This window comes from Trichomycterus rosablanca, chromosome 7, assembly GCF_030014385.1.
Source record: "Trichomycterus rosablanca isolate fTriRos1 chromosome 7, fTriRos1.hap1, whole genome shotgun sequence".
NCBI lineage: Eukaryota > Metazoa > Chordata > Actinopteri > Siluriformes > Trichomycteridae > Trichomycterus > Trichomycterus rosablanca.
In genome coordinates, this window is record NC_085994.1 from 6,077,466 (window position 1) to 6,091,341 (window position 13,876).

The following is a 13,876-nucleotide window of genomic DNA, read 5'->3' on the forward strand; positions in this document are numbered from 1 at the left end:
ATTACTGATTAACTGATGACTTTTGGGTCAGAGACCATCTTTCTGATTGAAATCTAAAATCACAGATGGATCATTACAAACCACTTTGTAAAGGCAGAGGAATCATTTGAAACCTTTGATGGAGAAACCTTTAGTATGTGATGACTCTGTGCTCAGACACAAGAACAATGCCAGACCTACATGTTCTGTTTCACCTAGTCAACAAACTGAGCATCTGTTACAATGGTGAGTCTTTAAAAACAAATTCTTTTGTAGAATAAAGAAAATGTAACTAATTATGCAAGGCAAAAATAAAAATAATTAGTATGTCATATATGGGTAAATAGTTTTAATGGTTTGTATTGTGTGAAATGATGTAGTCTTCTATGTGACGACTAAACAAAAATACACCTCACAATTAGACTTGCTTCATACTGGTGAAGCAGACTTTGTACTGTGTTCATACAGAAGAAAAGCTAATTTAGTGTAACGACAATTTCATTTTGAAATAATTAAACGTGATATCACACAAATATGATATGATTAAAGCACAGTTTTAACTATATAACCTTTTAATTAAAACATCCCTTAATATCTGATCTTTACCAGCAATGAGTGTAACTAAACACTTTTATAATGTGACTTTTAAGTCACAACTACTGTTGATAAATCTGAGGTTATTTTTATTTGCAGAACTGCTATTAACATAATAATATATTATAATAATATAATATACAAATATTTTTTGTCTTTTGTTTATTGTCTTTACACTGTTGTTTTTTCCATCTGCACCAGTGAAGTGGTCTGACAGTGTTTTGTTTGTTTTATACTGTACAACCCTGGATTGATATAATGGCAATTTTTTTTAATTACAAATCAAACAGACTGGCAGGTTCGTGATCACTTACAGCTAATTTTCGGTCTCACCACAGCAACTGTGTTTGTTTTAGGTAGGGTCTTAACTAGGTCAGTTCCAATGCTGTCCTTTTTCATTCGTGCTTTGTACCCAGTGTTTTTTGGTAAAACCAAACCCAATACGACCCTGACCAGGATAAGGTTGTTATTGAAAAATAAATAAAATGAAAAATAGAATGCTGTTCTCATGCTTAATTTATTCCAGTGTCAGTTTTAAAGAGAGAATGGAATTCATTATTTACTCAGTTACAGCAATTAGTCCAGTGTTAGTCCAAATGACATGAAGCAGAAAGCAAATGTAACTGCTTGGGGTTTTCACCCAACAAATAAAATTGGGATTAGTCATAAATGTTGTTTTTTCAGTGCAAATTGACAGGTTCATAGGTGTGATTTGTGGTATTTTAGCTAAATATTTGATGCAAAACAAAATCACCAGAAGCCCTTTTGCCTTTTCTCATTAACTACAAGCTGTCTCTCAGTTTTACTGTGTACACTCCATATTAACTACATTTTATCATGCAAATCCACAGCATTTAAACTGTGCAAAATTGCTTAAATTTTTTTCTCTTAGCCAGGATACTGAAAACGGGGGCGATCAGAGATCAAGAAAAGTAAATAAATCAGACGCACCCATGTCAGAGGATACAGAATCTGAAATCTTGGAAAGGAAAAGAACTAGGTAAATTGTTATTAAAAAATTTATTCCTTCTATTTAGCTATTTCTGATGGGGATCAGAGCTCATGGTTCCATCAGTTAGGACTTATTTATTTGTTTATTAGGATTTTAACGTCATGTTTTACACTTTGGTTACATTCATGACAGGAACGGTAGTTACTCATTACACAAGATTCATCAGTTCACAAGATAGATAGATAGATAGATACATAGATAGATAGATAGATAGATAGATAGATAGATAGATAGATAGATAGATAGATAGATAGATAGATAGATAGATAGATAGATAGATAGATAGATAGATAGATAGATAGATAGATAGATACTTTATTAATCCCGAAGGAAATTGAGGAAACTTAGGCACCGTTTCGCCCCCCCATCAGTTAGGACTGCAGAAATAAAGTAGCCCCAGACCATCTCACTACCACCATCATGTATAACTGTTGGTATGATGCTCTTGTGGTGGAATGCAGTGTTAGATTTATGCCAAATGTAGCTGGACCTATGTCCTCCAAAAAAGTTTTTTATTGATTTATTTTCTTTATTTTCACAAATGCGAGATGAGACTTTGTGTTATTTTGGTCAGCAGTGGTTTGTGCATTACAAATCCCCCATGGATGCCATTTTTGCCCAGTGTCTTTCCTATTGTGGAATCATGTACATTAACCTAAACTGAAACGAGTAAGGCCTGCAGTTCTTTTAGATTTTAATCTGGGATCTTTTATGATCTCCTGGATACGTGGTTAAGGCTTTTTTGGTGAGATTTTGGTAGGCCGATTCATCACTGTTCCAAGTTTCCTCTGTTTGTAGCTAATGGCTTTAACTGGAGTCCCAGAGTTGTACCAATGGCTTTATCAGCATTTCCAGACTGTATTTCAACTTTGTTTTGTATCTGTATTTGGATCGTGACATCATGTGTTGCCTTTTTACCTTTTAGGGTACTTCACATTGCCAGACAGGTTTTATTGAAGCAATGTTTGGATTGAACAGATCTGGCAGAAATCATACCTGGAAGTCTAGTAAAATTGAACCCAGCAGTCAAATGAAATTTGTTAACTGGTTAATTTAGTAGCTAATGGGTCAGATACTCTTTCACAAAGGGCATTTTCCATCAATAAATGAAATCAACATAAAAAAACACATTGTGATGGCCGCTCAGGTGGCTCAGCGGTAAAAACACATGCTGGAACCAGAGCTGGGATCTCGAATACATCATATGGAATCTCAGCTCTGCCTGCCGGCTAAGGCTGAGCGGCCACCTGAACAACAGTTGGCCTGTTGTTCATATGGGCGGGACTAAGCCGGATGGGGTCTCTCTCCCATGACTGGTGCAATTACAACCTCTGCTGGCTGACTGATGGCGCTTGCACAGAGATAAGAAAAGAGTGCTCTCAGGGTGTGTCTCTCCGTACACAGCGCTAAGCTGCATTGCACTCGTCAAAGTGTAGATGATAAGATGCATACGGCTGCTGCCCACGTGTCGGAGGAGGCGTGGGTTAGCTTCGTTCTCCTCAATCAGAGCAGGGATTGCATTGGCGGAGAGAAAGCATGACGCAACCGGGCAACTGGACGTGCTAAAAGGGAGAAAAAGTGGAGAAAATGCATAAACAAAATATAAAAAAAAAAAAAAAAAAACACATTGTGTGTTAACGTTGTCTAATATTAAAAGTAGTTTGTTTATCTGGAACTCATACATGTGACAAATATACAAAAAATAGAAGAAATTGTGAAGGGGGCAAATACTTTTTTTCTCAGCACTGTAAAAGCTTTTCTTTTGCTCTTTGTAGGTCCAGAACATTCGATCCCTCATTGCTATCACCTATCCAGAGTGACACTGACTCAAAAATTGAAAGGAAGAAGCCACAGTGCTGTAATGTTAGTGACTGTTTTAGTAAATTAATATTTTAATGATCCTTTTTTGATTGTTAGTTAAAAAGTTTTTTCTTCATGGTGCTCAAATTTAATATTCTCAAATCAAATATTTCAGTTTCCACGGACGAATTCCCAGTATCACAAGATTTTTAAAGACATCAGAGAGGATGAGCAGCTGAAACAGAGTAAACACACCACACTATTAATGAAGACTTTTGGGAAAACAGTTGGCTTCAGCTATTTTATAGTATTTAAATTGTAATTTAAACAATGTTTATAACATCTCGTTTGTATTTTGTGTATAGGTTACACATGTGCTTTGCAGAAAGACATTCTGTATCAGGGGAGACTTTTTGTGTCTGATAACTGGGTCTGCTTCCATTCCAAAGTCTTTGGGAAAGATACCAAGGTATCCACACATCATTTACAGCTCAGAACCAGTTCTGTTACAATCATCGATTCAGTTGGAAAACCATATTCTTTTATAATAGACAACTCTGGTCCTGGTTGTTCAGTTTTTAGCACAGTAATTGCATTTTTGGCTTAAACAAAAATGATTTAACTGACCAGTACATGGTTTAATAGAGCAGCAAAATCACCAAACTGTAATGGACACTTGGACACCTTTTTGCATAGTCCACAACAGGTTTACATATTCTTACTTTTATTTATTAATTTATTCTTTTTTGTATGTTGTATAGTTGAACATGCACTATATGGACACTGTATGGCCTAATTATTACATTTAAGTGTTTAGGTCCACAAATTGAGGTTCTAAGGATATGGTTCGATGGGTTTGGTGTACAGGAATTCCTGTGGCCTGCACCAAGCCCTGGCCTCAGTTTATTAAAAACTGAGAGATTATTTGGATTGTTTATTGCGAGCAAAGCCTTGTTGTCTATTTATAGGTTCATACATTTTATTGCATATTGCAGCTCATGAATCAGGACATTGTGAATTGGGATTTATTTTATTACTCCCTAACTGAAGTCTGTTTTTATTCTTAGCAAAAATTAATCTAGGACGGCATGGTAGCACAGCAGGTAGTGTGGATGCTGCCCAGCTCCAGAATCTAGGGAATCTGTTTTTAAACCTTTCATTTACTGACTGTAAGAACTTTTATGTTTGTATGTATGTTTTTTAACCTTTATCCATTTAATAAAAAATGTACACCTGCCCACAGAAATTCCAATAAATTACTGAAAAGTGACAGGATACACACATTGATGTTATTTGCTTTTTGTTTGGTATGGGTCAGCAATGGTCTATGGATAAATATGTAGGGCGATCCGCCCCATGGGCCAGCCATGTTGGCCAAAAGATTGAAACAGCATTTTGCTATGGGCTAATAGAGCTGGTCATAAGATGGGAAAAGGGTAAATGTACTTATGTTTCCTCCCACTTCCCAAAATATGCAGAATGTTCATTAGTTACATAACTTGCTCCAAAAATATAAGTAAGTAAATAGGTGAGTAAATAATTCCTTTAAATGTATTGGCACCTTGTCCATGCTGTATTTCAACCTTGCGCTCAGTGTCTGGGTGGCTCCAGACCAATCATTACCCAGAGGTGGAAAGAGTACTAAAATGTTGTACTCAAGTAAAAGTACTATTACTTTAATGAATTTTTACTTAAGTACGAGTAAAATTACTAGTCTAAAAATCTACTCCAGTAAAAAGTAACTTATTTAAAATGTACTCAGAGTAAACATTACTTAGTTACTTTTTTTTTTAACAGGAGAGGATGTCTCTTCTGTGTAATGCAAACAGGACAAGTGGATATAAATCTCACAAGAGTTGTTTTTAATTAAAATATAATAAAAAAAACATGCTGATACAACATTTAAAACATTTAGGGATGTGTAATGTGTTATTTTAGTACAGACCATCCCATAAAACTTTTTCAAACTGTATAACCACTGAAGTTGGCATTAATTGTGGATTCTATAGACCAGCCTTCTTTTCATCACCAACAAATACCAAACAACATCATACTGCAAATCTCATAACTCAAAACAAGTCAAGGTTACAAGTGTTGTGACTTTCACTAAATGATCAAAAAAAACCTTCAAGATGTAAGACAAAACTGCCATTCTTTAACATCAGACTATGTTATCAAATAACGAAACATCAAACTCCAAACATGCTAAACTTTTAAAAATCACCCTTCCCTCCCTCCTCTGTACCTAGATTACAGCTCCTTTATTTTAGCACCAGTTTATTTTCCAGAATTCACTGCAGCAGTTTCCCAGACATGATTTTTTAGCGATTTTTTTTGCAATTTTTTTTACTCAGTAACGGATACTATTTAAAATGTAGTGAATTACAATTCTTAATACAAAACATACTTAAGTAAAAGTAAAATTACTGGTTGTAAAATCTACTTTAAAAAGTACAAGTACACAAAAAAAATACTCAATTACAGTAACGTGAGTAAATGTAATTCGTTACTTTCCACCTCTGTCGTTACCCAAGTGGTTTTGACAATGAATTAGGGCAGTTGTAGCCTAGCGGTTAGAGTATTGGACTAGTAAGCAGAAGGTTGCTGGTTCAAACCCACCACTGCCAGGTTGCCACTGTTGGGCCCTGGAGTACGGCCCTTAACCCTCAATTGCTTAGACTGTATAATGTAAGTCGCTTTGGATAAAAGCGTCTGCTAAATGCTGAAAATGTAACAAAAAAAAGTAAATTAATTAGCTTGACCACATCACTTAGTAACTTAATTTTATATGTTTTAATTTTATATTAACTACTTTTTATATGTGATTTATAAATATACTCACCATTTTTCTCCTTTGTTCCATTTACAGATTTCTATCCCGGTAACATCAGTAACATTTATAAAGAAAACAAGAACTGCCATCTTAGTGCCAAATGCATTAATTATAGCCACAGCACAGGACAGGGTAAGATTGGTTTTACATCATTATTACTTCAACATCTAGTGACCAGTATGTTTCTAATAGATATGTAATAATTTTACAGTATGTCTTTGTGTCGTTCCTGTCTCGAGACGCCACTTACAAAGTTTTGATGTCAGTGTGCTGCCAGTTGGATGTGAGTACTATACACAGAACATTTAATGAGTTAAAAATTCATTCACATTATTTATATATTATAAATCATTTCAAATTAACATAAATTCTCCAAACAAAACAAAAACATTTTGCAAATAATTTTATTTAGATGTTATTAAAAAGTAAAATCTTGTGTAGCTTGTGCTTGGTTGGTTTTGCTTGGTCTGCACTTACATCCACACTTTGACCCCCATGTTTATAGCTATTATTGATTTTGTTCTACTATTGACATTTACATTTACATTTTCATCATTTAGCAGACGCTTTTATCCAAAGCGACTTACAATTATGACTACAACAGTGGTGGTGGTGAGGCTTGAACCGGCAACCTTATCATTACTAGTCCAACATCTTAACCACTGAACTACCACTGCTACTGAGCTACCACTGACTTACTTGTTTTTGGTTCCCTACATCATCCAACTTCCATTAACTTTAGATGATGGTTCAGGACCTTAACACTGCCAAGACCCTGAGGCATGCTTCCTCCACCATGCTTTACAGATGGGCAAAAATTTTGTTTTCAGTGTATATAGGTATACCCTGTTATCCACAGTGTTCATGTGAAACCTTTTATAAAGCAAAAAAGCAATTACCATTAATGTATATACTATAATATATATTTACATATAATTTATAATATAATTTTGAGCATCTGCAGACCCACAAATAACCTACCAAATCATATTGAATAACATATAAAACCTAAAATAACACTAATTTATAGTTAAAAGCAGGAATGATATGATAAATATCATATAAAGTAGAAAGTAGAAACGTTTATGTACAGTGGATTTATTTACCAGAATCACACTAATTGAGGTGCACGTTGCCTCTATAACAGCACTCTGTAAAATGCAAATTATGCTATTTTTTGCAAAAAGCCAAAATGAATATTTGTTTAGAAATGATTGTTACTGTTATTATTACTGTATTATATCTTGTATTATATTACTGTACTGTATTATATTAATAAAGTGATCTATCTATATAAACGGTAGATTGGCCACAGGATGTTTACGTCTAAAGTGCCCAAGATGATGCCAAATTTCCACACAAAATTTGCAACACAAACGTTGCTGCACTTGTTATTGAGGTTCAGATGGTGCCTCATAACTTGATTATAAGGCTAGATTGTAAAGATTAGTAAATATTGTATGAGGGCAGTTGTAGCCTAGCAGTTAAGGTACTGGACTAGTAATCAGAAGGCCACTGGTTTAAGCCCCACCACTGCCAGGTTGCTGCTGTTGGGCCCCTGAGCAAGGCCCTTAACCCTCAATTGCTCACACTGTACACTGTCACTACTGTAAGTCACTTTGGATAAAGGCGTCTGTCTGCTAAATGCTGAAAATGGAAATTGTAAAATTATTTATTTCAAAAACTGTGAAAAAAATTAAGAGTGCAGATCTAAAAATGTGTCTACTAGAAGCAGTATCAACAATTTGTTATTATTATTTTGTTGTAGGACAAGTGTATGGGAAGCAGCCCTATACCTTCTTCTGCAGACAGAAACTACAGAATGACACATTCCACGCTTCCTATGGTAATTCTACATTTTATTTTTTAGATTTTCTAATTATCACTCAGTACTTGTTTGATATAACTTGGCTGTTTTGTTTTTTGAACTGACAGAATTTCTCAGCGGATCTGTCAGATCTGGATGGTCCAGTGATTCAGAGGAGAAAAAGACTGGGGGACAGCAGCAGTTCAGATTCTGAAAAGTATGAGAAAATTCCAGGTGTGTTTATTTATTCTGCCCTCATGAAACTGTTATAATGGGAAATCACTTTGCAGCATGTTTTACTTTTGTACTTTTATGTAGAGGCTCAAGTTTTTATGAATGGGGTAAAACAAGACGGTGTATCAGACACTCGTCCACAGCATGCAAGTATGATAAAAACTGCTATTAAATGCTGTCCGTTCACAAGATTCAAGCAGAACATCACACACAATTATTAAGACGTGTTTTTTGTTAATTTCTCAGAGCACAAATGGAATATGGATGACATAAAAGCACTGAGACCAGCTTCACTTAACACTCTTCTGGTGGTGTATCTGTTTCTGTAAGTCATTGTTTTACAACAAGTCATTGTTTGCCCCTTTGCTCTGGAACGCTCTTCCTTCTTCTCTACGTTCCACTTCCTCTCTCTCTGAATTTAAAGCTCTCCTAAAGACTTTTTCTCAGCACTTTCTCACTTCATCTTCTGCTATTTCTGTGTGATTGTTACTTTTGTATGTAAAGTGACCTTGGGTTTTATTATTATTATTATTATTACATTACAAAGCCTCTTCTTCACCTAAATATAGTTATATTAATTAACATATAATTTAATGAGTATTTAATATGTAAAATATTAGTTAATTTTTTTTTATATTATTAAGTTTTGGTCTGTGTTTACAGGGTGTGCATTTTAGTTTTGTCTTCATGTTGCATGGCTTTCAAGTTAATATATCTGGAACAGAGACTGACCTCCCTAATGGCTGAGTTTTCATATAATGGGTAACGTCAAGCTAAATCCAGGAACACCTAGTTAAATTTTTTACTACTGTGATCATTGATTAGTTATACTGACTTAAATCTTAAATTTCAGAGATGAATATGACAGTGTCTATCCCGATGTTACTTCTAGAATCTACTCTACTCTGTCCATACACCTTTTGAAGCTGGAAAAGGTACAAATTTAATTACATCTAAAAGCTATGGACATCTCATAAGTACTAAAAATATAAGAGTTAGAATATAAGAATTTCGATGGGAATCGCGTCTGGGAAACTGCTGCAGTGAATTCTGGGATGGAAAATAAACTGGTGCTAAAATAAAGGAGCTGTAATCTAGGTACAGAGGAGGGAGGGAAGGGTGATTTTTAAAGTTTAACATGTTTGGAGTTTGATGTTTCGTTATTTGATAACATAGTCTGATGTTAAAGAATGGCAGTTTTGTCTTACATCTTGAAGGTTTTTTTGGATCATTTAGTGAAAGTCACAACACTTGTAACCTTGACTTGTTTTGAGTTATGAGATTTGCAGTATGATGTTGTTTGGTATTTGTTGGTGATGAAAAGAAGGCTGGTCTGTGGAATCCACAATTAATGCCAACTTTAATGGTTATACAGTTTGAAAAAGTTTTATGGGATGGTCTGTACTAAAATAACACATTACACATCCCTAAATGTTTTAAATGTTGTATCAACATGTTTTTTTTTTTCTATTATATTTTAATTAAAAACAACTATTGTGAGATTTATATCCGCTTGTCCTGTTTGCATTACACAAGAGAGACACCCCCCCCCCCCCCCCCCGTTAAAAAAGTAACTAAGTAACGTTTACTCTGAGTACATTTTAAATGAATTACTTTTTACTTTTTACTTGAGTAGATTTTTAGACCTTTAGTAATTTTACTTGTACTTAAATAAAAATTATTTAAAGTAATAGTACTTTTACTTGAGTACAATATTTTAGTACTCTTTCCACCTCTGACGGGGAAAACATGCAAACTCCACACGGAAAGGACCCAGACCGTCCCACCTGGGGATCGAACCCAGGGCCTTCTTGCTTTGAGACGACAGTGCTACCTACTTAGCCACTGCGCCGCCCAATTATTTAAATGACCATGATCATTGTTTTAATAATTTTAAATGGCATGTTCAGTTATACTAGCTGGGCTCTTATACCCCCCTCCCCATGAGTGCAATTGTTTTGTGCAATTAACATTCTTACTACTGGTTTGGAATGTGATTTTTTAAGTAAGTAACAACACACTGTGTGTTTAATCATATTTGTGTAACTGTCAGCTCTATCTGTTATTTTTCCTTTTCTCATTCTTCTTCTCACTCTTGTACTGCTGTAACAAGTTAACTTCCCTGAGGGAATCAATAAAGTCTAACCTCAGTGGAGTTCTATTTGAAACTGTTTTTTTTAACAAAAGCTGCAGAGTTTTAGACATTTTCACCCTCAGATAAAATAAATGGTAAAGTTTATTACTGAACGTGTGTAATAAACTCTACTATTTCTTTTATTTGATGGTGAAAATGTCTAAAACTCTGTAGCTTTTGTTGATAACTTTGTTCTTTCTTCTGCAGATTCAGAAACAACTAGAAAGACTGCTTGAGGAAAGTGGTATCAATCCTTTACAATGACAGACATCATCATCATCAGACAAGTGCGAAAACAATACAACATGATCTTACATAAGCCAGTTATTATGAAAAAAGCGTTACGTTTAGGGTTAGAGTAGGAAGGGCAATTATAGCACCCCTTATTCTGTTGACTATTAAACAATCAGCTCCACATACCACCTATTAGTTTTCCTGTAAATTTTATGTAAACCTCAGTTATAAGAATTAAATGTAATATTAAATATCTTAGTTGTTCTTTGTTATTTAAAAGCTTTTAGAAGGCAGGTTTTATTATTAATCACAGTAAAATAAAATTAAGTGTAGGATTGTATTTTCTTTAATTTGCTGTACATGAACTTAGCTAGAACAAACTTAAATAAAGTGTTAATTTATTTCATGTTTATAAATTGAATTTAAAAATGCACATTATTTAGACAAGTGATGTGGCAAAGAGGTAGTGACTAAAATCAAGATCAGGATGCCAAGACCAAAGTTGGTTCAGTTGTTAAAAACCTTTGGAATGGAATTTGTGAGGTACACCTAGAGAAAAATGAACATTTTTACTGACCAAACACAAATGTAAAGCAAACACTTTCACAAGCTGTGTATAGTTTTGTAAGGATATTACTTTTAATTAAAATAATGATTATGTGAGTGGAATTTATTCTTTGATTTGTTTATTTATTGTCTGTTTTACCACCGCTTTTTCCTGGTCAAGGTCGTGGTAAGTTGGAGACAGGAAACACTCTGGACACGTTCACACACACACACGCACGCACGCACGCACGCACACACTACATTTTCAGCATTTAGCAGACACTTTTATTCAAAGCGACTTACAATACTGTGACAGTATATTGTCTAAGCAATTGTTGGTTAAGGGTCAAGGGCCCAACAGTGGAAACTTGGCAGTGGTGGGGCTTGAACCAGCGACTTTTGGATTACTAGTCCAGTACCTTAACCGCTTGTCTACAACAGCCCTGATGTATAAGATTGCAAATTTTATACATCACACACACACACACACACACACACACACACACACACTTTGGGTCATTTAGGTCACTTTGGGTCTGTTAGCTGCTTGTCTATGGACTTGTGGGAAAACTCGGAAAAACATGAAGACACAGGGAGAACATGTGAACACACAGAAAGGCCCTTCCTGCTGTGAGGCAACAGCATTAACCTCTGCAAGAAAAAAAGAATCTCTCACAATATATCATTCAGTATTTGTATCTAGACAGGGTCCTTTCTGTGTGGAGTTTGCATGTTCTCCCCGTGTCTGTGTGGGTTTCCTCCGAGTGCTCTGGTTTCCTCCCACAGCCCAAAAACATGCAAATGAGGTGAATTGGAGACACTAAATTGTCCATGACTTTGTTCGATATAACCCTGTGAACTGATGAATCTTGTGTAATGAGTAACTACCATTTCTGTCATGAACGTAACCAAAGTGTAAAACATGATGTTAAAATGCTAATAAACAAACAACAACAAGAAGAAGATTGTATTACATCAACAGAAGATTTAAAGGTGTTTCATAAACAAGTGAATAAAGTCAATCGTTTGTCACAGAATAATTTTTAACGTCATAAATGTGGCATAAATTATATCCGTTAAGGATCCTTTTCAATTCTGCATCACAAAGAGTCGGTCAGTGAAAGGGCGTGTTGTTCTCTATGCTAATGTGGATTCATGTCATCTTCCCTCTGTACAGAAAACAATTGTTTTCTTCTGACTTGCAGTGAATGCAAATGTAAGAACACTCGGTTTAATGTGTTCCTGTTTTATAAAATAGTAAATGTTTAACTGTTGTTATATATCTCAGTGAAAGTATAATGGACAAAAAAATTATTGGTGCATTCAAATTAACTAATATACAAAACGGCTCAGCTTTTCCAGAAATGGGGTTTGTAGTTCTTGTTGTGTTCTCATTGTGTCTGCATGGGTTTGTTCTGCTTATTCTGGTTCCTTGTACCTCCCTAAAACAGAACAGTGACTATTCTAAAATGCCTTTAATGTAAGTGGGTGAGCAACTTGTTTGCAACAATCTGAATGTGTCATTCTGTTCTTTGGCCTGGAAAAACTCCATTATTTCTATTCAATTTAAGGTTGCTTCATCAGACGACTATGGGCTGTTCCACTGTGTATTAGCATTTCAGGTGAGCTTAAGCTTAGAGAAGTTGCTGGCATTTCTGAATGCTGTTGACATGTACACTGATCAGCCATAACATTAAAAACATTAAAAATACCTTGTTTCTACACTCACTGTCTATTTTATCAGCTCCACTTACCATATACAAGCTCTTTGTAGTTCTACAATTACTGACTGTAGTCCATCTGTTTCTCTGAATGTTTTTTTTTAGCCTGCTTTCACCCTGTTCTTCAATGGTCAGGACCCCCACAGGACCACCACAGAGCAGATATTATTTAGCTGGTGGATGATTCTCAGCACTGCAGTGACACTGACATGGTGGTGGTGTGTTAGTGTGTGTTGTGCTGGTATGAGTGGATCAGACACAGCAGCACTGCTGGAGTTTTTAAATACTGTGTCCACTCACTGTCCACTCCTACCTAGCTGGTCCACCTTGTAGATGTAAAGTCAGAGATGATCGCTCATCTATTGCTGCTGTTTGAGTTGGTCATCTTCTAGACCTTCATCAGTGGTCACAGGACGCTGCCCACAGGGCACTGTTGGCTGGATATATTTGGTTGGTGGACTATTCTCAGTCCAGCAGTGACAGTAAGGTGTTTAAAAACTCCAGCAGCATTGCTGTGTCTGATCCACTCATACCAGCACAACACACACTAACACACCACCACCATGTCAGTGTCACTGCAGTGCTGAGAATCATTCACCACCTAAATAATAAGGTAAGTGGAGCTGATAAAATGGACAGTGAGTGTAGAAACAAGGAGGAGGTTTTAATGTTGTGGCTGATCGGTATATATATACAGTATATAAACTATAGTTTCTGCTGTACATCTTTACTTGCATTCATGATTAAGGAAATGAACAGTGATGATGATAATAGTTTATTAAGACTTCCCCAAGCTCATATAATCATATGATGTTATCCATCAAAGAAGCATTTCTTATTTATTTGTATTTTTTATATTTAATGTGGATTTGTTTACTAATGGTGAGCTTTAACCAATCCTTGTTTATAAGAAACAAAATCTTTCCTGAATGTTCTTTTTAATACAAGACAAAAACATTCAAACATTTTACATCCTAGTCTC

At 35.3% G+C, this 13,876-nt stretch overlaps 1 protein-coding gene across 3 annotated transcripts; it reads left to right on the top strand.

The window, feature by feature from the left end:
* Nucleotides 1–67: 67 nt before the first annotated feature.
* On the top strand, nt 68–11,296 carry LOC134318127 (GRAM domain-containing protein 2B). 3 transcript variants are annotated; one of them, XM_062998900.1, is made up of 14 exons: nt 69–225; nt 1,466–1,573; nt 3,361–3,448; nt 3,561–3,630; nt 3,751–3,854; nt 6,255–6,350; nt 6,430–6,501; nt 7,987–8,064; nt 8,154–8,259; nt 8,344–8,409; nt 8,506–8,584; nt 8,923–9,021; nt 9,113–9,194; nt 10,601–11,296. In XM_062998900.1, the coding sequence occupies exons 1-14, from the start codon at nt 119–121 to the stop codon at nt 10,655–10,657; spliced, it is 1,212 nt and encodes a 403-aa protein (XP_062854970.1). In that variant the 5' UTR covers nt 69–118; the 3' UTR covers nt 10,658–11,296. The 3 variants fall into 3 exon arrangements, with proteins under 3 accessions (XP_062854971.1, XP_062854970.1, XP_062854972.1); XM_062998902.1 differs by having other exon boundaries at nt 156–225; nt 1,470–1,573; XM_062998901.1 differs by lacking the exon at nt 8,344–8,409 and having other exon boundaries at nt 68–225.
* Nucleotides 11,297–13,876: the final 2,580 nt, after the last annotated feature.